This window comes from Dreissena polymorpha, chromosome 9, assembly GCF_020536995.1.
Source record: "Dreissena polymorpha isolate Duluth1 chromosome 9, UMN_Dpol_1.0, whole genome shotgun sequence".
Classification (NCBI taxonomy): domain Eukaryota; kingdom Metazoa; phylum Mollusca; class Bivalvia; order Myida; family Dreissenidae; genus Dreissena; species Dreissena polymorpha.
This window is the reverse complement of record NC_068363.1, coordinates 61257471-61282789: the sequence shown is the minus strand read 5'-3', so window position 1 is coordinate 61282789 and position 25319 is coordinate 61257471. Positions and strand designations below refer to the sequence as shown.

The following is a 25319-nucleotide window of genomic DNA, read 5'->3' as shown; positions in this document are numbered from 1 at the left end:
CCAAACTGTTTGCAAAGGCCTTCAAAATTCGGTTCCAGCACTGAAAGAGTTCATTATCCGCTGTCCCGACTATTCAATGTTGCATTTTCTCAATTACTATCACTTCTAGCAGATTATAAAGTCTCACAAGTTTGATATCTTGAGTTGTATTACCATGTCGGGGTTTATTTCAATAATAGCAGGAGAAACTGTTTTTATTGATATTTATATTGAGTTTCTTTTACACCATGCTAGGGTAATATATACTTTCAATAAGCCATAACTTATACTACATATATGTATTACATTGCATATACACATCAAAAATCATACTGATGATTACATTTTCATAAAAAATCAATTTGAAGAGAAAATAACAATGTTGATTTGGCTAAGACGTTAAAACTAATAATACAATGTGGCTAACAAGCCATTTCTGATAGAAATGGTTTATTTAATAAACCTTAGAGAATTAAATCAAACCTTCTTATTAGGCATATTAAGTCGTTCGAGAAATTTAAACACAGTTTCTTGTTTATAATAGAAATGAAGACAGTGGTATACATTTCTTTCATACGTCTTGCAATTAAGGCCCAGTGTTTTTTTTTTCACCATTTTGGGAATGGGGCTGCAGTCCCTTTCAATTGGGAAATATCCCTTTCTTTTGACTAAATTTGGGAAATTAATTTTGTTGATTTTATGCTTACAAATACTTTGAAATTGATAATAAAAGTGATTTCAATATGATATTTTCTAAGGTTCAACTTAAAAATTTACATGTTTTAGACTTAAAAAATAAAAAAATTTGGAAACCTTCAGTTGGGAGTTTTAAGGTTTCATTTGGGAAAAATATATACTTTTTAAGTATAAGAAGCAAAGTGAAAATGGCTATTGCAACCAGCATAAAACCAGAACAGCCTGTGAGTAACTCGCAGTTTGTTCAGGTTTTATGCTGTTTGTTGCTCATCAATAATTAAGGGATGGAAATGAAGCCTTAAAATCTTGAATCTACTAAGAAAAGTCTTAAATTAAATATAACTTTCTAAGGAACTACAGATGGGTCAAAATATGTAACTAAGCTGTAAAGGGTTAATTAAAGTATACCTTAGTACAACATCAAAGACAATGGTCTCTAGCTAGTCCATGCAGTGTGTACAAGAACACTTTGTGAGAGGAATGATATCACCATATATTTTTGACCCATATCAAGACCACAGGCTGACAATGTCACGAAAACCTCATGTAAAGTTCATGCACATGTGATCTCAATTACCACCAATATTTATGCCAATTTTAATTAGTAAAATAGCACAGGACATGGCAGTAAAATTAATTCCCACAATCCCACAGTATTTAAGAGCCACACGGATACTGCTGGTAAAATAATTAGCAGTTTCCACTTACTTTGCTTTTTCATGTTATCTGATTCCTTCATAAACAGGCTTCCATAAATCAAGGGGGTTTGGAATGCTTTCTGAAAATGATAAGGTTGAAGAGCATCAAAGGTTCATTAAAGAAATTAAGCATCCAGCTACTGTTTCAATTAATGACTGAACTCTAAATAACCACAAAAGGCCAGATGAAATATCCTCAAAGAGTGCACACATTGTCTTTTCAAGCATAAATATTGCAAACCAATAATAACACTACTCATAAAAATTAGTTGCGCCAATATATCATTTTTTAGTTGATGCAATGCTGCTGCTTATAGTCCATTTTTTGTTTGATCTTTATCTAATGAGCTTAAGACATCAACAATTTAGATAAATCTGAAGACCTATACAACTAAATCATAAGTTTCATTTTAGATTGTGTGTATTTTGTTCATTTTTATTATTATTACATAAATGTTTATATGTTTAATAGAAAATGAATTTCAAAACTATGTGCTGTCGATACAACTACTCCTTCCATTACTTCTTTGATGATTATTACAGGTGCTTGCTGCTGCTGTTGATGATGATGATAATGATGTTGATACAGATATCTACTAAAATTATTAGAATGACTTAATCTACTGCTAGCACTACTTTTGACATCAGTTGTTATAACTACAATGTACTACTCAACCTGCTGCAGCTACAACTTATACTTCTGCTACTACAAATGTTGATATTGATACTACATGTACCGTAATTACTCTATGTTTTCAGACATTTAAAAATAATTAATTTGTTTCGTGTCCGAAAACTTAGATACCAAACATATTCACAAAATACAGGTGTCCGAAAACTTAAGAGTTGAAAATTAAAGTGTCCGAAAATAGCGTCAATTGTATCAACGACTACCGGTAATAGCACGTACTTGTAAAATACCATGCCGTTTAGTATAAATTACATATATATATATGTTTGCACTGCAATTTAAACTAGAAATGGCGCAGACGAGGCCGACGCGTATCCCCACGCCACATGTTTAACCCAGGGGCGCCCCATGGTTGGTGATGGGGCCATGCATAGTTGAGATTGACCATATTGTCATAAGAGAAGTTCAGTATCAATTAGAAGTGAATTGGTGTAGAAATGAAGAAATTATAGTAAAATGCAATTTTGGGTGGGGGTGGCCTATGTGGGCGGGGCGCCCCAGGGTTGGTTATGGGGACATGCATAGTTGAAATTAACTGTATTGTCATAAGAGTGGTTCAGTATCAATTTGAAGTGAATCGGTGTAGAAATGAAGAAATTATAGTAAAAGGAAATTTTGGGTGGGCGTTGCCTATGTGGGTGTGGCGCCCCAGAGTTGGTTATGGGGCCATGCATAGCTGAGATTGACCGTATTGTTATAAGAAAGGTTCAGTATCAATTTGAAGTGAATCGGTGTAGAAATGAAGAAATTATAGTAAAACTGCAATTTTGGGTGGGTGTGGCCTATGTGGGCGGGGCGCCCCAGGGTTGGTCATGGGGCCATGCATAGTTGAGATTGACAGTAATGTCATAAGTGAGGTTCAGTATCAATTCGAAGACAATCGGTGTAGAAATGAAGAAATAATAGTAAAATAACCTAAAAAAAATAGTGAATATCTCTGACCCGGCCCCGCCCCGCCCCAACCGCCATAACTTTTGACCCAGGAGTCAGATCAAAATTCCAAATAGTGCAGGGTCGCACATATGCTCATAGCTACCATGTGTGTAAGTTTCAAGGTTCTAGTGCTTATAGTGTAGGAGGAGATAGTGGCCAGGACGGACAGATGGACAGCGGAGAAAAAAAGCGTGGGGATAATAATTTTAAGCACGTGCTTAATTTAGTTTACAGAAAGTTACTATAAGGTTGTACTTTGACCAACGAGTTCAAAGATGAGCATGTGATGTACCGATACTCGCTAGTATGAACCTGTAACTAACGCAATAAAAAAAGCTATGAATTCTTTGTGTGTTCATTTCCGATAGTTGTTGTTTATTGAAATAATATGGAGCAAAGATATATACCCGGTAACATTAAACATACTGCTTCCTTAATACGGCATCAATTCAAATGCTATAGGGCGAAACCATTTTTTACTAGCAGTTTACAAGGTTATTTACAAAATTATGCAAATGTAATGGTCCGTTGCCCTCAGGCATGCGCCTGCTTTGTTTTATGATGTTAATCTGGATGTAAAACCCCACGATCAAAGTGTCATTAGATATCGAAAACAGGACCGAAATTTGGTAAAATAGCACTGTAAAATATACTGTCCGAAAACTTAGAGACATTAATTATGGACAAAAACTTGTGTGTCCGAAAATTAAGAGTCACGAAAAATAATTATTTTTGCTAAAAACGGGGGTGTTCGAAATCTTAGAGTGTCCGAAAACATAGAGTAATTACGGTATAATTTGTACAATATCTACAACTTCTACTTCTGCTGCTGCTGATAATGATAAAGCTTCTATATTACTATTATATATGTACTTTACATATTAATATTTAAGTTATTTGTAGATAAACACTTCTAATTAGTATGTGAACAGAAAGTGAAAGCCAGAATTAAGACAATGGTATGTCAAAAAAGTATTTGCTCAACCGAACACATACCCAGTCACTTAAGACACACGCTCAAATTTCCCTGAAAAAAAAATATGTGCACTATATTTCCAAGCAAATTTACTAATGACTCTAGCTTATGACTGAAAAATAATGATTCAATTTTGCTGTCCAAAGTAGTTTCATTAGCGAAGTTAATAGCCAATTATTCATTTGTCTAGCAAGGGTTCCTAACAAAGGTAAACGATCCTAATTAAAGGGAAGCAATACAAACATGCACAATGGAACAACAAGAACTTCATGCCAGATAGTAGCTGTAGGACAAAATGCAAAAAGACTGTAAATATGCACTTGTAATGAAAGCCTGCAACAATCAGTAAATAATGCTACAAACCACATGCCCTTGGTTGGGGCCATCCATTAGAAAAGGTCCTAATCAAAGTCAATCAGGCCAACAATGATGGATTTGATACAGAAACGCATAAACATATGCATCATTGGGGATGAAACAAATGTCTGACACATTTACACTTTATGTTGATAACATTTGTTGTTTCAGTGTAATCATTTGAGAAATGAAGATGTAGTTTGCTCCACAAAAATTATTTTATTTTTCAAGGACAAACTGACAAATTGACAATGACTCCTTTCTTCCTCCCCTCCAATGCAAGGGTAAATATTTTGATATATGTCTATGATAAAATTACACTTCAAGAAGTTTAATCATTCATTTATCAATAATAAACAAACTTAATAGAGGAAGCATTCCAAAATACATATAAGTATTTATGTTTTACAAAAAAAGATGGTTTATCAAAAGCAAACTAAACAAAAGCATGATCTGCCCTCTGGAAACAATGGGGCTTACTGCATTTGCATAAAATGTCATGTCTTATTAGCCTGTGCAGTCTGTACAGGCTAATCAGGGATGACACTTTCCGCCTTTACTGAATTTGGGTTCAAAAGAGAATTCCTTTAGTAAAAAAAATCCATAAAAATTGGAAAATGTCATCCCTGATCAGCCTGCGCGGACTGCTCAGGCTAATCTGGGCCAACAATTGAAGCACTTGCATTAAGGCCCACTTTCCCAGAGCAAGGCTCATATGCACAACCATAGCCACCATACCAAGGAGACAATTATTGACCCATGCAAGAAGGCCTTCCTCAACAGTCCTCATTCCCAGTTATAATTGTTCCCTATAATTCGCAATCAGAAATCTTGTCAGAATCCAATCATTATAGACAAAGCCCAAATTGGAAGACGAAATGACAAAAGCGAGCATCAATCAATGGAAAGGTGACGCGTTATTCATTTATACAATTATTGTATGCATCATTTAGGCCAAGATTCATATGAAAGCATGCAATCTCCACAGTAAATATGATCTATGGAGCCAAAAATTAGCAAATACAATTGGAATTGGAATACTCAGTGTCATTCCGATGAGGGCTACAAGAGGCATGACAAGAAATGACTTCACATATGACCATTGCAGCTTGTGATGATGATTGGAACTAAGTTGTTTAAATTGTTTTGTAATAACAGCCTGAAATTACTTCAAACTATTATGCAGTGACTAATCATAACAAATTTATTTCATGCATGGATTGCTAGAATTGCAAAAAATTCAACAGTCATTCAATGTACATTCTTCTATGTACACTTTATCACATTAATGAACATAACTATAAACTTTATTGTTGCATTTATATTTTTTTCAAACAAAAAAAATGTTTGGACAAAATCTATTACACAAATTATCATATGCACAAAGACTTAAGTGTAGTAACAGTGACAGTAGTGGTGCAATGGTGCTCAGGCATTTCTTCCCTTCATGGGACAGGTGTGGTAAGATATAAGTTTGTAAATTAAATATGATTCATCATTTTAAATACACTTACATAAAGTTGTTAAGCTATTAAAGAATACAATTTAAGATTAGTTCATAGACATGAGGGCCAAAGACCTTTAGGTGCTCACCTGAGACACAAATGAGCAAGAATGTTCTAAATAGGTCCTAAGGGTTCCCAAGGTGTCACATTAGCCTTACAAGGACAAAGCCCCCAAACCTGGCAGCCATGTATTTTAACAAGAGCACCGCATAGCGGGTGCCAAGCTTTTTTTTTTTTTAAGGTCACAGTGACCTTGACCTTTGACCTAGTGACCCAAAATGGGTGTGGCGTGTAGAACTCATCAAGGTGCATCTACATATGAAGTTTCAAAGTTGTAGGTGGAAGCACTTTGATTTTAGAGGCAATGTTAAGGGTTTTGTTTAAGTTTTATATAAGAGGTCAAAGTGACCTTGACCTTTGACCTAGTGACCCAAAAATGGGTGTGGCATGTAGAACTCATCAAGGTGCAACTACATAATATTATGAAGTTTCAAAGTTGTAGGTGGAAGCACTTTGATTTTAGAGTCTATGTTAAAGTTTAATATTAGAGGTCACAGTGACCTTGACATTTGACCTAGTGACCCAAAAATGGGTGTGGCTTGTAGAACTCATCAAGGTGCATCTACATATGAAGTTTCAAAGTTGTAGGTGGAAGCACTTTGATTTTAGAGCAAAGGTTAAGGTTTTAGCACAACGCCTACGGCGGACGGCGCAGGAGCTGGCTATAGCTATACAAACAATAGCTCCGGTTTTCTTGAAAACAGCCTCGCTAAAAACCACAAGCACCTAAACTTGGCAGCCATGTATTTAAAAAACCACAAGACCCAAAACCTGACAGCCATGTATTTTACAAACCACAAGCCCCTAAACCTAGCAGCCATTTATTTTACAACCCACAAGCCCCCAAACCTGGCAGCCATTTATTGTACAAACCACAAGCTCCCAAACCTGGCAGCCATGTATTTTACAAACCAAAAGCCCCAAAACCTGGAAGCCATGTATTTTACAAACCATACACCCCCAAACCTGGCAGCCATGTATTTTACAAACCACAAGCCCCTAAACCTGGCAGCAATGTATTTTACAACCCACAAGCCCCTTAACCTGGCAGCCATGTATTTTACAAATCACAAGCCCACAAACATGACAGTCATTTATTTTACAAACCACAAACATCCAAACCAGGCAGCCATGTTTTTTACATACCACAAGCCCCCAAACCTGGAAGTCCTGTATTTTACAAATCACAAGCCACTAAACATGGAAGTCCTGTATTTTACAAACCACAAGCCCCCAAATCTGGAAGTCCTGTATTTAACAAACCACAAGCCCACAAAACTGGCAGCCATGTTTTTTACAAACCCCAAGCCCCCAAACCTGGCAGCCATTTATTTTACAAACCACAAGCTCTAAAACCTGGTAGCCATGTATTTTACAAACCACAAGCCCCTAAACCTGACAGCCATTTATTTTACAAATCACAAGCCCCTAAACATGGCGGCCATGTATTTTACAACCCACAAGCCCCTAAACCTGGCAGCCATGTATTTTACAAATCACAAGCCACTAAATCTGAAAGACATGTATTTTACAAACCACAAGCCCCTAAACCTGGCAGTCATTTTTTTTACAAATCACAAGCCACTTAACCTGGAAGACATGTATTTTACAAACCACAGGCCCCCAAACCTGAAAGACATGTATTTTACAAACCACAAGCCCCCAAACCTGGCAGCTATGTATTTTACAAACCACAAGCCCCAAAACCTGGAAGCCATGTAGTTTACAAACAACAAGCCCCAAAACTGGCAGCCATGTATTTTACAAACCACAAGCCCACAAACCTGGCAGCTATGTATTTTACAAAACACAAGCCCACAAACCTGGCAGCCATGTATTTTACAAACCACAAGCCCCAAACCTGGAAGCCATGTATTTTACAAACCACATGCCCCCAAACCTGGCAGCCATGTATTTTACAAACCACAAGCCCCAAAACCTGGAAACCATGTATTTTACAAACCACAAGCCCCCAAACCTGGCAGCCATGTATTTTACAAACCACAAGCCCCAAACCTGGAAGCCATGTATTTTACAAACCACAAGCCCCCAAACCTGGCAGCCATGTATTTTACAAACCACAAGCCCCAAAACCTGGAAGCCATGTATTTTACAAACCACAAGCCCACAAACCTGACAGCCATGTATTTTACAAACCACAAGCACCAAACCTGGAAGCCATGTATTTCACAAACCACAAGCCCCCAAACCTGGCAGCCATATATTTTACAAACCACAAGCCCCCAAACCAGGCAGCCATGTATTTTACAAACCACAAGCCCCTAAACCTGGTAGCCATGTATTTTACAATCCACAAGCCCACAAACCTGGCAGCCATGTATTTTACAAACCACAAGCCCAAAAACCTGCAAGCCATGTATTTTACAAACCACAAGCCCCAAACCTGGCAGCCATGTATTTACAAACCACTAGCCCACAAACCTGGCAGCTATGTATTTTACAAACCACAAGCCCCCAAACCTGGCAGCCATGTATTTTACAAACCACAAGCCCCAAAACCTGGAAGCCATGTATTTTACAAACCACAAGCCCCAACATTGGCAGCCATGTATTTAACAAACCACAAACCCACAAACCTGGCAGCCATGTATTTTACAAACCACAAGCCCCCAAACCTGGCAGCCATGTATTTTACAAACCACAAGACCCCAAACCTGGCAGCCATGTACTTTACAAACCACAAGCCCCAAAACTGGCAGCCATGTATTTTACAAACCACAAGCCTCCAAACCTGGCAGCCATGTATTTTACAAACCACAAGATCCAAAACCTGGAAGCTATGTATTTTACAAACCACAATACCCAAACCTGGCAGCCATGTATTTTACAAACCACAAGCCCACAAACCTGGCAGCCACGTATTTTACAAATCACAAGCCCACAAACCTGAAAGCCACATATTTTACAAACCACAAGTCCCCAAACCTGGCAGCCATGTATTTTACAAACCACAAGCCCACAAACCTGGCAGCTATGTATTTTACAAATCACAAGCCCCTAAACTGGCAGCCATGTATTTTACAAAACACAAGCCCACAAACATGGAAGCCATGTATTTTACAAACCACAAGCCCACAAACCTGGCAGCTATGTATTTTACAAACCACAAGCCCCTAAACCTGGCAGCTATGTATTTTACAAACCACAAGCTCAAAACTGGCAGCCATGTATTTTACAAATCACAAGCCCACAAACCTGGCAGCTGTGTATTTTACAAACCACAAGCCCACAAACCTGGCAGCCATGTATTTACAAGCCACAAGCCCCTTAACCTGGCAGCCATGTATTTTACAAACCACAAGCCCCTAAACCTGGCAGCCATGTATTTTACAAACCACAAGCCCACAAACCTTGCAGCTATGTATTTTACAAACCACAAGTCCATAAACTGGAAGCAATGTATTTTACAAACCACAAGCCCCAAACCTGGAAGCCACGTATTTTACAAACCACAAACCCATAAACCTGGCAGCCATGTATTTTACAAAACACACACCCCCAAACCTGGCAGCTATGTATTTTACAAACCACACGCCCCAAAACTGGCAGACATGTATTTAACAAACCACAAGCCCCAAAACTGACAGCCATGTATTTTACAAATCACAAGCCACAAACCTGGCAGCGATGTATTTTACAAACCACAAGCATCAAAACTGGCAGCCATGCATTTTACAAACCACAAGCCCACAAACCTGGCAGCTATGTATTTTACAAACCACAAGCCCTAAAAATGGCAGCCATGTATTTAACAAACAACAAGCCCCAAAACTGGCAGCCATGTATTTTACAAATCACAAGCCACAAACCTGGCAGCTATGTATTTTACAAACCACAAGCCCCAAACCTGCCAGCCATGTATTTTACAAACCACAAGTCCCTAAACTGGAAGCAAAGTATTTTACAAACCACAAGCCCCAAACCTGGAAGCCATGTATTTTACAAACCACACACCCCCAAACCTGGCAGCTATGTATTTTACAAACCACAAGCCCCAAAACTGGCAGACATGTATTTAACAAACAACAAGCCCCTAAACCTGGCAGCCATGTATTTTACAAACCACAAGCCCACAAACCTGGCAGCTATGTATTTTACAAACCACAAGTCCCTAAACTGGAAGCAAAGTATTTTACAAACCACAAGCCCCAAACCTGGAAGCCATGTATTTTACAAACCAAAAGCCCATAAACCTGGCAGCCATGTATTTTACAAACCACACACCCCCAAACCTGGCAGCTATGTATTTTACAAACCACACGCCCCAAAACTGGCAGACATGTATTGAACAAACAACAAGCCCCAAAACTGGCAGCCATGTATTTTACAAATCACAAGCCACAAACCTGGCAGCTATGTATTTTACAAACCACAAGCCCCAAACCTGCCAGCCATGTATTTTACAAACCACAAGCCCCCAAACCTGGCAGCCATGTATTTTACAAACCACAAGCCCCAAAACCTGGACGCCATACAAACCACAAGCCCCTAAACCTGGCAGCTATGTATTTTACAAACCACAAGCCCCAAACCTGGAAGCAATGTATTTTACAAACCATAAGCCCCCAAACATGGCAGCCATGTATTTTACAAACCACAAGCCCCAAAACCTGGAAGCCATGTATTTTGCAAACCACAAGCCCCCAAACCTGGCAGCCATGTATTTTACAAACCACAAGCACAAAACCTGGAAGCCATGTATTTCACAAACCACAATCCCCCAAACCTGGCAGCCATATATTTTACAAACCACAAGCCCCCAAACCTGGCAGCCATGTATTTTACAAACCACAAGCCCCTAAACCTGGTAGCCATGTATTTTACAATCCACAAGCCCACAAACCTGGCAGCCATGTATTTTACAAACCACAAGCCCACAAACCTGGAAGCCATGTATTTTACAAACCACTAGCCCCAAACCTGGCAGCCATGTATTTACAAACCACAAGCCCACAAACCTGGCAGCTATGTATTTTACAAACCACAAGCCCCCAAACCTGGCAGCCATGTATTTTACAAACCACAAGCCCCAAAACCTGGAAGCCATGCATTTTACAAACCACAAGCCCCAACATTGGCAGCCATGTATTTTACAAACCACAAACCCACAAACCTGGCAGCCATGTATTTTACAAACCACAAGCCCCCAAACCTGATAGCCATGTATTTTACAAACCACAAGCCCCCAAACCTGGCAGCCATGTACTTTACAAACCACCAGCCCCAAAACTGGCAGCCATGTATTTTACAAACCACAAGCCTCCAAACCTGGCAGCCATGTATTTTACAAACCACAAGACCCAAAACCTGAAAGCTATGTATTTTACAAACCACAAGCCCCAAACCTGGCAGCCATGTATTTTACAAACCACAAGCCCACAAACCTGGCAGACATGTATTTTACAAATCACAAGCCCACAAACCTGAAAGCCATGTATTTTACAAACCACAAGTCCCCAAACCTGGCAGCCATGTATTTTACAAACCACAAGCCCACAAACCTGGCAGCTATGTATTTTACAAACCACAAGCCCCTAAACTGGCAGCCATGTATTTTACAAACCACAAGCCCACAAACATGGAAGCCATGTATTTTACAAACCACAAGCCCACAACCTGGATGCTATGTATTTTACAAACCACAAGCCCCTAAACCTGGCAGCTATGTATTTTACAAACCACAAGCCCCAAAACTGGCAGCCATGTATTTTACAAATCACAAGCCCAGAAACCTGGCAGCTGTGTATTTTACAAACCACAAGCCCACAAACCTGGCAGCCATGTATTTACAAACCACAAGCCCCTTAACCTGGCAGCCATGTCTTTTACAAAACACAAGCACCTAAACCTGGCAGCCATGTATTTTACAAACCACAAGCCCACAAACCTGGCAGCTATGTATTTTACAAACCACAAGTCCCTAAACTGGAAGCAATGTATTTTACAAACCACAAGCCCCAAACCTGGAAGCCATGTATTTTACAAACCACAAGCCCATAAACCTGGCAGCTATGTATTTTACAAACCACACACCCCCAAACCTGGCAGCTATGTATTTTACAAACCACACGCCCCAAAAGTGGCAGACATGTATTTAACAAACCACAAGCCCCAAAACTGGCAGCCATGTTTTTTACAAATCACAAGCCACAAACCTGGCAGCGATGTATTTTACAAACCACATACACCAAAACTGGCAGCCATGTATTTTACAAACCACAAGCCCACAAACCTGGCAGCTATGTATTTTACAACCCACAAGCCCTAAAAATGGCAGCCATGTATTTTACAAACCACAAGCCCCTAAACCTGGCAGCTATGTATTTTACAAACCACAAGCTCCTAAACCTGGCAGCTATGTTTTTTACAAACCACAAGCACCTAAACCTGGCAGCTATGTAGTTTACAAACCACAAGCCCACAAACCTGGCAGCTATGTATTTTACAAACCACAAGCCCCTTAACTGGCAGCCATGTATTTTACAAACCACAAGCCCACAAACCTGGAAGCCATGTATTTTACAAACCACAAGCCCCTAAACCTGGCAACTATGTATTTTACAAACTACACTATACTATAGCCACATTAGAACAACTGCTCCTGCTCACGGGGGCTATGTTTTTCAAAGGACCAGAATCATAACTCAATCTGCAGTGAAATCATCAGAACAATTGTTCTGAGAAAGTTTCATGAAGAATGCACAAAGAGATGTGGTTTCTACTGTCAAGCTTGTTATTTAATTTGACCTAATGACTAAATTTTGAAACTACATGACCTATCTTCAAATTTGGCCAGGACATCCAATAAATTTTTCTTATAGTGTTCATAAGCTCTTTATTAATTTGACCAACTGTCATAGGATCTGAACCGACCCCACTTGTCACTCTGTTTAACATTTCCAATATCCAGAGGGGGTAATCACGTGACAAACAAGATGGCGACGTCCATTCCGAGGCAGGTATTTTTCGTCGTTTTATACCCTTTATTACTTGTATATATTTTTTCTATTCCGCTTACTTTCCAACCATATAAGGAAGAAAGTTACTGGCTTTTATTCTATAGTAATATTCTCTCTATATCTCGACTTTACTCGGTGCAAAATTTCTTAGCAGTATGACCTAATTAGGGCTCCACTAAGAAAATTTGCGGGGAGTGAAGTCCAGATTTAAAGCAAATTTTAATACGAAATAAACGCTAATCACCTTATTACTGATATGGCTGGAAAGTGAGCGTCATTAACAAAATAAATAGAAGTAATAAAGGGTATAAAACGGCGAAAAATAACTGTCTCGGTATGGACGTCGCCATCTTGACTATCACGTGATTACCCCCTCTGATATCATTGGGACAAATGTTCTGAACAAGGTTCATGAAGTTTGGCGATAAATAAGACCTCAAGAGTATTCATAAGATAAAAGTTGAAGGCCAACAACAAAAAACAGACAGGAGCAACAGACATAAGGTGATAACAATAGCTCACCATAACCATGTTGAGCTCAGGTGAGCTAAAAAAACAAAGTTATCTCGGACATAAAATAAAGTGTAAAATAACATAAAGTTGATCAATAACCATAAATTAAATCATAGAATTTACCAAGGGCGTATGTAATTAAGCAAAAGCTAATTAACTCAGTTTTTGACCCTTTAATTATCTTCTCTGACTTAATCAATACAGCCTCCAATCTTAATTAATTAATTTTGATAGCATTAATTACCAGTTGCATGAGTGAACTTTTCCTGATTACATCATGCAATGTCAACATTACCACCAGGAATTATTGTCTGCACCATAAAACCTTCATTATAAATAGCAACACTCTTGAAAGGCATTTTTAATCAAATTAATAATTATGTCGCATATTTGTAATGAATTATTTCAGAGTGACACGCACAAACGTATAATGTTCAGGTACTAACATTACACAAGTTTCAAACTAATTTCATTGAAATATTAACCAATGAAATTCAAAGCAAGAAATGCAACAGAAGATTTGGTAGCTCAGTATAATTTATTTAAGACCGAATGTGAGATCAGTAACATAGTGCGCTGAAAGTTTCAATTTTCGGACACATATTTTTATTTTTATTTTTAAGTGTCAAAAAGCTTGAGTAATTACTGAAGGACAAACCACATACCAGTTTTCTTTGCAATATGTGTACAAAATACATATCTGTAATTGTTAAATACAAGTTATGTGTTGCAGACTACAGTAGACTCTCTGTAAACCAGACGGTCTGGGGACCGGCCTGATCGTCCCGTTTTCAGAGAGTTTCGGTTTATCAAGAGTATGCATATTGCCGAAATATACATTGTATGCACTGTGTACAAAATCATATAAGAACTAGAAATGGCGCGGCAGAGGCCAACGCGTATCCCCACGCCGAATGTTTGACCTAGGTGTGCCCCAGGGTTGGTAATGGGGCCATGCATAGCTGAGATTGACCGTATTGTCATAAGAGAAGTTCAGTATCAATTAGAAGTGAATTGGTGTAGAAATGAAGAAGTTATAATAAAAGGCAATTTTGGGTGGGTGTGGTCTATGTGGGCGGGGCCCCAGGGTTGGTAATGGGGCCAATGCATAGTTGAGATTGACCGTATTGTCATAAGAGAGGTTCAGTATCAATTTGAAGTGAATCGGTGTAGAAATGAAGAAATTATAGTAAAAGGCAATTTTGGGTGGGTGCGGTCTATGTGGGCGGGGCGCCCCAGGGTTGGTAATGGGGCCATGCATAGTTGAGATTGACTGTATTGTCATAAGAGAAGTTCAATATCAATTTGAAGTGAATCGGTGTAGAAATGAAGAAATTATAGTAAAGGCAATTTTGGGTGGGTGTGGTCTATGTGGGCGGGGCCCCAGGGTTGGTTATGGGGCCATGCATAGTTGAGATTGACCCTAATGTCATAAGAGAAGTTCAGTATCAATTTGAAGTGAATCCGTGTAGAAATGAAAAAAATATAGTAAATGGAATTTTTGGTGGGTGTGGCCTATGTGGGCGGGCGCCCCAGGGTTGGGATTGGGGCCATGCATAGTTGAGATTGACCCTAATGTCAAAACAAAAGTTCAGTATCAATTTGAAGTGAATCCGTGTAGAAATGAAAAAATTATAGTAAATGGAAATTTTTGGTGGGTGTGGCCTATGTGGGCGGGGCGCCCCAGGGTTGGGAATGGGGCCATGCATGGTTGAGATTGACCGTATTGTCATAAGAGAGGTCCAGTATCAATTTGAAGTGAATCGGTGTAGAAATAAAGAAGTAAATGTAAAATAACCTAAAAAAATGAGTGATAATTTCTGACGCGGCCCCACCCCAACCGCTATAACTTTTGACCCAGGGGTCAGATCAAAATTCCAAATAGTGCAGGGTCGCACATATGCTCATAGCTACCATGTGTGTAAGTTTCAAGGTTCTAGTGCTTTTAGTGTAGGAGGAGATAGTGGCCAGGACGGACGGACAGACGGACGGACGGACGGACGGCGGAGATAACCACAATATCCCCACCTTTTTTTCAAAAAGCGTGGGGATAATAAAACAAACCATATACATTTACATGTACCATGTGATAACTGTACTCATGTAATGTTTATGTCTAAAAAATATGTGTTTTTATTCGATTAACAGCAAAAAACATTCCATACCGACTTGTTTTGATTAATCCCAAAGTGAGCGTGGTGCTTTATACGTGTACGTACGTAACATTTGTCATATAAGCGAGTGAGTCATGTTCGAGTTCGCTATAAATAGCTCTGAATTAATTAAACCTCAAAGACAATTTTGACGAATAACGACACAAATACGTATGTTGTGGACACACGATTTATTATTCAATCATAACATATTTCACAAAACATACACACACAAAAAACAGCGTCATAATTATTTTCAAGACATTTATAATCTCAGAAGGTATTGTCAAAACCTACACATGCACGAAGTTCACGATTTCTTGAAAAAGTCCTAGATCACTCTCTGCTTCAGTGCACATTTCTGCTTTACAATCTTAATCTCTGAACTTTTGATGAGGATGTCTGCAGTTGCCAGGAAGTCGCCATCCGTCTCATGTCCATACCACTGCAGACGGAGAGCAAAGTTGCGGATCTCTTTGAGAGTCACTGGAGGCACTTCCACCGTTTCCTCTTGATGGTCCACATCATTGGCGGCATCTGCGGGATCGGCAGTGTCGGGGGCGTCAGCGTCGTCCTTTCTATAGCAGTTGACGATGTCTGCTTCCCACTCGGAGTCATGAGTCTGGACGTCTGTGTCAAGTGATGTGAGCTCATCCAACTGAAAGCACAAATGCAGGACGAGGTCCGCGAGAGGGATGTCGTCGTCGGGGTACTCGTCGTCGCTGGTCTCCGTGTTCTCCGCTGTGAACCCGCAGGCTCTGAAACACTTCTGGATCGTTGAAGCTTGTGTTGCCTGCCACGCCTTAACTGTCCATTTGATGGCGTCCAAAAGTGTCACTGAGCGACAAACATTGGCAGTGTCGTCGGTCTCCTCCATTGTGGCCAGCAGCGCTCGAAGCATGAACCTCCTGTAGACAGCCTTGAACGCTCGAATAACTCCCTGGTCCAGCGGCTGCAGAGCGAACGTAGTGTTGGCCGGAAGAAAGCTCAACTGGACGTGGCTCATGTCTTCATGTAGGCGGTGTGGGACGAAGCGTTGTCCAGGAATAACAGGATCTTGCGTCCTTTCCTCCACATCTCTGAATTCACGTCCCGGAGCCAATCAGAGAGCACAGCTGACGTCATCCACGCACGCTTATTACTGACGTAAGTTGCACCATCTCCGCGCACAGCCAGGGTCTTGTCAGGTAACGCCTTGTAGTAGAGGCCGGTCTCGTCGGCATTGAAGATGTTCTCCAGGCTGTATCCCTGTATGATGTCTGGCAGCCGGCTTTTGAAGTCACTAACTGTCTGCTGGTCCACCCCAGCACTCTTCCTGGACACCTTGAACGCCTTCACTGAGTAGCGGGACTTCCAGGAGGTGAGCCAGCCGCTGGACCCCTTGAAGTCGTGGTACCCCAGTTCCTTTGAGAAGCTGCTTGCTTTCTCCTGGATCACAGGTCCAGACAAAGGGAAGTTCTGGGCCCGCTTCCAGCTAAACCACTCCCACGTCAGCTTGTTCAGTTGGTCGAACTTGCATTCATTGTCGAAATGGAACTTGGAGCCGGACGCATTCCTCTCCCACTGCTCCTGGTAGACGTTCTTTTTCTTCAAGATGTTGCTGACCATTGACTTCCCGATCTTGAAGCGCTCGCCGAGTGCCTTCAGAGATGGTTTTGGTTGAGAAGTTGATTCCGTGATCAGCTTAATCTTATCCTCTAACGTAAGCTCTACGCGTCTGCGTTTAGCTGGAGGCTGCGACATTTTAGATTTTAGAAGATTTGTAGATTTGAGACTATTAATGCTGAAGATGCGTTTGAAAATAAGAAAAGGCAATGAATGAATTTGCAGACAGATGGATGAATATTTAACAGTCATATTTCTCACAGTTTTATCTGACAAACAAACAAACAACCATTTAAGCGTTAAAAACATGGCTATAAGATCTTTTAAACTACCCCAGAAGATCACAAGAAACGGCATGCATTAATTTTGTAATTAAATTGTTTATAAAAAAAAAAACAATCGAGTCAATCACTTTTTGGTTTTACCGCACGTCTATTATAGACATTCACAGTTTGTTATACATTATTTAATCTGACTTCTTTAGCGCGGTAACAACTTGACACCTTTATGGTATGTTTAATCCCATTATCGATAATTGCGCGAGCAAAATGTGTTACACCGCACGCGTTGTGCTGACTAGGTATTGTAATTTTCACGCCTCGGGCATCTTGAGATTTTGGACCATCCGGTGTATTCAATGTTTTTTATGTTGAAAATGACCATATCTACAGAGATATCCGTTCGGTTTCCGATTTTGAGAGAGTTCGGTTTATTCAACATTTTTTAACAAAGAAATAGAAGGAGAAAATATGGGACTGGCCCGACCGTTCGGAATCGGGAGAGTTCCGGTATTCGGAGAGTCCAGTATTGGCAGAGTCTACTGTATATATTTGCAGAAAGTGCCAGCAAACATTTTGCACACATGACATCTGCAATCCAAACAAAAACTGAATTAATTGATGGACTGCAAAGGTTTTGCAATCCAAACTTTGAGTGCAAAGTTATTGCAAAGCAAACCTGTAATGATAAACTTATTCGCAAACTGTTTGCAAAGCTGAACTTAGTAAAAAACTAAATTCAAATAATAATTTTAGGATATTGCAGCTGCAAAGCTTTTGCAAACAAGAATATAATCGTATTTACAATTGATCAATTTCAACTCAATTTGCATAGAAGGAAAATATGCTTTGAACTTTTGATGCTAACAATTATTATCTTATATACCCATTATTTACCCATTATTTTATTCTTAAAAAATGCACACATTTATACAATGAATTGTTTTATAATATTACGATCACAATCCTCTTTATAAATAACGACTGATACAATCTCCAAGATATTAAAATTGAGAATGCTGGTTTTCAGAAAGTCAATCTATTGTCAAAGTGGCAAAGTGTTTGCAAGGTTGAGTTGTAGAACTATGATTGTGTCGATACATGTGTACTAATTCACGGTGCCTATACCACGTGACTTTTTCGAATCTGTGTTGGGAGAATAAAGCGCGACCCAGTTAACATTTTTAAGGATCTCTTTTTAAATTTGTCACCATTTCTAATGGGATAAAGTGGACAGCCCAGTCATTCAAAAGAGTTTTCTATAGGTATCATGATCTTTTTAAACAAATAAGTATTTTTTCAGTAAAGTGCAACCGCGCATTCGAACGGTTAGAAATGTCGGATCAGTGTGGGGACTTAATATTACAAACTCGCGGTTGCACTTTATTCTCCCAACACATATCTTAACAAGATGCGTTTGTGAAACACAATGTCCCCCTATATGACGTTTGACCTTGTAGGATGACCTTGACCCTTCACCACTCAAAATGTGCAGCTCCATGAGATACACATGCATGTCAAATATAAAATTGCTAGCTTCAATATTGCAGAAGTGACATTACATGAGCAATTTTGACCCATTTATTTGACCTTGAAGGATGACCTTGACCTTTCACCACTCAAAATGTGCAGCTCCATGAGATACACATGCATGCCAAATATCAAGTTGCTATCTTCAATATTGCAAAAGTATTCATAAAACTAGCGATTTGGGCAACATATATTTGACCTCTGACCTTGAAGGATGACCTTGACCTTTCACCACTCAAAATGTGCAGCTCCATGAGATACACATGCATGCCAAATATCAAGTTGCTATCTTCAATTTTGCAAAAGTACTCATAAAATGAGCGATTTTGGCCACATATATTTGACATCTGACCTTGAAGGATGACCTTGACCTTGACCTTTCACCACTCAAAATGTGCAGCTCCATGAGATACACATGCATGCGAAATATCAAGTTGCTATCTTGAATATTGAAATACTGCAAAAGTGTACATTAAATGAGCGATTTTGACCCATATATTTGACCTTTGACCTTGAAGGATGACCTTGACCTTGACTTTTCACCACTCAAAATGTGCAGCTCCATGAGATACATATGCATGCCAAATATCAAGTTGCTATCTTCAATATTGCAAAAGTTATTGCAAATGTTAAAGTTGGCGCAAACCAACCAACCAACCAACAGAACAACCAACAGACCAACAGACCAACAGACAGGGCAAAAACAATATGTCCCCCACTACTATAGTGGGGGACATAAAAAGTCATTTGGTATAGGCACCATGACAGTCAACATGCATCAACTTATCAAATATTTGAAATATTTAGACATGGGAGTCTTTCCGACAGATTTGACTTAATAATACAGATTGTTGGCATAAACTGTTATTTCACTTGAATTTTTACTTACAATGTTTTATGTTGCCATCATACAAATTTACTGTTTTAACCCATTAATGCCTAGTGAACTCTCCCATCCTTAAATTTGATCAATTTATTTCCAAAATTGGGGATATCTAGTATATTTATTTCTATATTAGAATATTTCTTACAGAAATTCCTAAAAGCAAACAGCGCAGATCCAGATGAGACCGTGTCCCATCTGGGTCTACGCTGTTTGCCAAGGCCTTTTTTCTAGACACTAGGCATAAATGGGTTAAGTTTACAAAACATATTCAATATTTGTCAATAAATGACCCAAAGATGGTATATACAATTTTGAAACGTATAACATGTTCTTTAACATTTCGCATAAATACATGCATGATGCACCCATTTGTACAAGCAATGGTATGTCAAGAGCTTTAACTTGTATCGAGTGATTGGAGCATTTAGTGTTATTTTAATAAAGTCTTTTAATTAATTTGTTTAAAATAAATTAATTCAAACTTAAAATACCTGTCTTGTTAGGATTACAATTATTACAGACGTTTTATTTAACAAGAGATGTGTTTGTCAGCTAGATACACAATGCCCCCTACTGCGCCACTTTGATTATTATTTTTACCTTTGACGTTGTTTTTTTTACCTTTGACCTTGACCTTGAACTTCCACCACTCAAAATGTGCAGCTTCATGAGAACGCAGCTTTGATTTTTTTATTTTTGTTATTTTTTTTTACCTTTTACCTTGAAGGATGACCTTGACCTTCAAGGATGACCTTGACCTTCCACCACTAAAAATGTGCAGCTTCATGATAACGCCGCTTTGAAAAAATAAATATTTTTTTGAACTTTGACCTTGAAGGATGACCTTGACCTTGAAGGATGACCTTGACCTTGAACTTCCACCACTCAAAATGTGCAGGTTTATGAGAACGCTGCTTTGATTTTATTTTTTTTTACCTTTGACCTTGAAGGATGAGCTTGACCTTAAACTTCCACCACTCAAAATGTGCAGCTTTATGAGATACACATGCATGTCAAATATCAAGTTGCTATCTTCAATATTGAAAAAGTTATGGCCAATGTTAACGTTTTCGGACGGACAGATGCCATATATTTGACATATGAACTTGAAGGATGACCTTGACCTTCACCTTTCACCACTCAAAATGTTCAGCTCCATGAGATACACATGCATGCCAAATATCAAGTTGCTATCTTCAATAGTGAAAAAGTTATGGCCAATGTTTCGGACGAACGGACAGACTGACTGACATACTGACTGACGGACAGTTCAACTGCTATATGCCACCCTACCGGAGGCATAAAAACCTTGACAAAATGTCAAAGTTTTAGCACGGATGGCGGACAACGAGCTGGCGATGACAATACCTCATGTTTTCTCCGAAAACAGCCGAGCTAAAAAATCAAATGAAGGCGGAAAGTGTCATAGTTCATACCTGATAAGCCTGTGAGGAGTGCACAGGCTAATCTGGGATACTTTATGCTCTTGACTTAAGCCCAGTTTCGTATAGACAGGCTCACTTATATCATAGAAAACCTGTGCACTTCTCTAGGTGTTCTAGAGATGTTTGCAGCTAGAAAGCTCAAACACAGCTCCTACCCTGTAGAATTTTTAAAAAGGAATTAACTCAAATCTTGTTTTCAATTAAACCCCACACCCAGTTAAGTGCAAGTCTGAAATTCAAATTAATATATGTCAGAAGAGAGACTGTGAGATTTTCATATCAGACAAAACCAGATTAGAAAGTACAAGTTAATTATACACAAGTCTTATATCAGACATTATGAAAATGTGTTTGCAAATTAACTTTTCTTATCTTGAGAATTGAAGATTTTAAAATGCGAAAATATTCATTTAACCAGTGGGTTATCTGAAGAAAGCACATATTAACAGGCATCTGTTTTGCTTCATATGACAGATAGCAAAGTAAATAATAAAATATATCAGAATTACGACATTATGTCATCCACTTATCAGAATTAACTTAATTATATCTAAAAGGTTTCAACAATTTCAAGTGTGTTTTTTCCAAGATCATTGATTAAAATGAAAACTCTAGCTTAGAATGGTACAGTTTTCACATACAATAATATAGATTAATATTCTCAGCTTTTTAAAATGAATTTCAATTGAATTACTGTGGAAGGCAGGTGTAAATATGTCGCCATGTACATCATTTTTTGAAATACAATACCTTAATGTATGAAACTTTAGACATATGTGTTCTAAAAAGATGATTAATTGACTGGCGGAAAACTAATGAGACCCTAGGGACCACTTATTACAGTCTTACAACTGTCAAATATCATAAAAATAAAATTCCTTATTGTAACTATTCAGTGATGATATACATTTAAGATTTCTTAGAATCTGGATGCATACTTTTAATGTGTACTATTTTAAAAGAGTTATGATTCATAATTACTAATTTGCCATTTTTGGAGCACTAAAACAATTAAATAAGAAATTCATGCAAATACTTGCTTGAAGTCAATAGCACTTGCAGAAACATGCCTACACTTAAACAGGTTTTACATCACTCCAAATCAACATTTTTGGCATGACTTTTACTAGGGTAAGTTTAATGCATGTGGATTAATTTTCATCCCAGATTAGCCCATGCTAGTCTGTAAAGGCTAATAAAGGGAGACATTTTCTGCCTTAACTCGAATTTTGCTTAGAAGAGACTTCCTTAAAACTGAAAAATTCATAAAAACAAAAAGTGTTGTCGCTGATCTAGCTAACACTTAATACACAAGAATTCTGACCTATTTGTCCATAGTGAGGCTCATGTCATTGATAGTCTTACATAACCAATTTAATCATGCAGTGGGTTTTTTGTCCTTCAAATTTGGTGCCTGTGTGTAGGGGGAACCATTCCCAATTGGAAAAAGTATTTTTCCCAAATTGGACCTAAAAATTCCAAATTGAAGGTTTTAATCAAATATATATAAATAAATCTCAACATTTAGTTCATCTTCAATCAAGCTCTAAAAGTTAAACCTTTGTAAATGTATTCAAATACTTTTATTCTCATTTTTTAAGTGTTTGTTAGAACAAAGACAGCATCATAAATTATAATTTTAGCCAAAACAATGGGATTTTTACCAATTCAAAGGGACCCAGTCCCAGTCCCAAAATGGTGAAAAAAACAACACTGACATGGCTTTCGTAGAGAAATTGTGGACTCAAAAAATAAATGTGTGATGCTTTCCTATGAAATGTATTTTAATTACATGTATTTGGCTAAATGAGAATTGCTTTATTATTGACAACATCAACTTCAAAACAATGCCTGACGATAAAACTGGTATGTTCAACTATTTATTCATGTTTAGAATCGTCACGATGACAATTTTTTTCATGTCTCAAATAATTCAACACATCCAAACAAAATAACTATTCTGCCAGTTAAAAAGCTTTAAACACAATAAGTCAGAATCACATCAGGGGGACACATAATTTGTTGTCACACACAGTTACGCCAAATGTCTTCTGTCAACCACTGATGTGTGATTTTTACACATTCAAGTTGACACCCCTGATGGGGTGTTACAAAACTCCGGACTATATAATACACTGTTTATGATATGTTAGAAATTATTGATGAGGCTGTGGGATAGGACTTTAACTTTGTCATGTCCTCGACACAGTCCTATAAAACAGAAGTCTTCATAATATGTCAATTGAAAAAAGCAATGCACAATAAACTGCGCAATATTAAGTTATATTTATTGCAAAGAAGTAGGATCCTTTTAGTTAACTACAAATTTATCATGTTTTTTGTGATAATGACTAAAAATCATCATATTTACAGACTATGTTGCACAATCCTAAAATAGTCAATAAAGTCTGTTATGATCTCATGCATTAATAGAATAATTATTATTGTCTTTTATGATCCTATTAATAAAGCATGTTCTGTAATAATGCAGCCATACAAAATATATATATGAACATCACCGACAATGTACTATTTATGGGATCATACCAATATATATATGAAATCATAAGAGACAATGCACTTTTTATGGGATCTTCACCGACAATGTACTATTTATGGGATCATACCAATATATATATGGAATCATAAGAGACAATGCACTTTTTATGGGATCTTCTCAGACATTGTACTATTTATGGGATCATACCAATATATATATGGAATCATAAGAGACAATGCACTTTTAATGAGATTTTCACCGACAATGTACTATTTATGGGATCACACCAGACAATACATTATTTATTGGATCATGACAGACAAACATCATTAATATATATTTATGGGATTGTAACAGAAAATAAATATATATATGTAAATAATGTATTGTCTGATATGATCCCATACATTTTATGTCTTTTTATGTTTCCAAAAATAATATAGTGTCTGTTATAATCCCATAAATAATGTATTAAATATTATGATCCCATACATTATAATATTTTGTATTTTATGATCAAATAAATAGTACAATATCTGCTATGATCCCATTAATGGTACATTATATGCTATAAGCCAATAAATAGTACAATATCTGCTATGAGCCAATAAATAGTACAATATCTGATATGAGCCCATAAATAGTACAATATCTGCTATGAGCCCATAAATAGTACATTATATGCTATGAGCCCATAAATAGTACAATATCTGCTATGAGCCCATAAATAGTACAATATCTGCTATGAGCCCATAAATAGTACAATATCTGCTATGAGCCAATAAATAGTACAATATCTGCTATGAGCCAATATATAGTACAATATCTGCTATGAGCCAATAAATAGTACATTATATGCTATGAGCCAATAAATAGTACAATATCTGCTATGAGCCCATAAATAGTACAATATCTGCTATGAGCCCATAAATAGTACAATATCTGCTATGAGCCCATAAATAGTACAATATCTGCTATGAGCCAATAAATAGTACATTATCTGCTATGAGCCAATAAATAGTACAATATCTGCTATGAGCCCATAAATTGTACAATATTTGCTATGAGCCCATAAATAGTACAATATCTGCTATGATCCAATAAATAGTACAATATCTGCTATGAGCCCATAAATAGTACAATATCTGCTATGAGCCAATAAATAGTACACTATCTGCTATGAGCCAATAAATAGTACAATATCTGCTATGAGCCCATAAATAGTACAATATCTGCTATGAGCCCATAAATAGTACAATATCTGCTATGAGCCAATAAATAGTAGAATATCTGCTATGAGCCCATAAATAGTACAATATTTGCTTTGAGCCCATAAATAGTACAATATCTGCTATGAGCCAATAAATAGTACAATATCTGCTATGAGCCAATAAATAGCACAATATCTGCTATGAGCCCACAAATAGTACAATATCTGCTATGAGCCAATTAATAGTACAATATCTGCTATGAGCCAATAAATAGTACAATATCTGTTATGAGCCCATAAATAGTACAATATCTGCTATGAGCC

The 25319-nt window shown here is 37.9% G+C and overlaps 3 protein-coding genes across 3 annotated transcripts; 1 reads left to right on the top strand and 2 right to left on the bottom strand.

Moving 5' to 3' along the window:
* The first annotated feature begins 7329 nt into the window (after positions 1-7329).
* LOC127846095 (uncharacterized) lies at positions 7330-12380 on the top strand. Its single transcript, XM_052377271.1, has 6 exons — positions 7330-7613; positions 7958-8272; positions 8732-9199; positions 10370-10576; positions 10921-11118; positions 12179-12380. Exons 1-6 carry the CDS (start codon positions 7330-7332, stop codon positions 12378-12380), a joined length of 1674 nt encoding a protein of 557 aa, XP_052233231.1.
* A 3492-nt stretch (positions 12381-15872) lies between these two features.
* LOC127846094 (tigger transposable element-derived protein 6-like) lies at positions 15873-16547 on the bottom strand. The gene has a single exon (XM_052377270.1). The coding sequence runs from the start codon at positions 16545-16547 to the stop codon at positions 15873-15875; it is 675 nt and encodes a 224-aa protein (XP_052233230.1).
* LOC127846092 (tigger transposable element-derived protein 4-like) lies at positions 16544-17284 on the bottom strand. The gene has a single exon (XM_052377269.1). It carries the CDS (start codon positions 17282-17284, stop codon positions 16544-16546), a length of 741 nt encoding a protein of 246 aa, XP_052233229.1.
* Positions 17285-25319: the final 8035 nt, after the last annotated feature.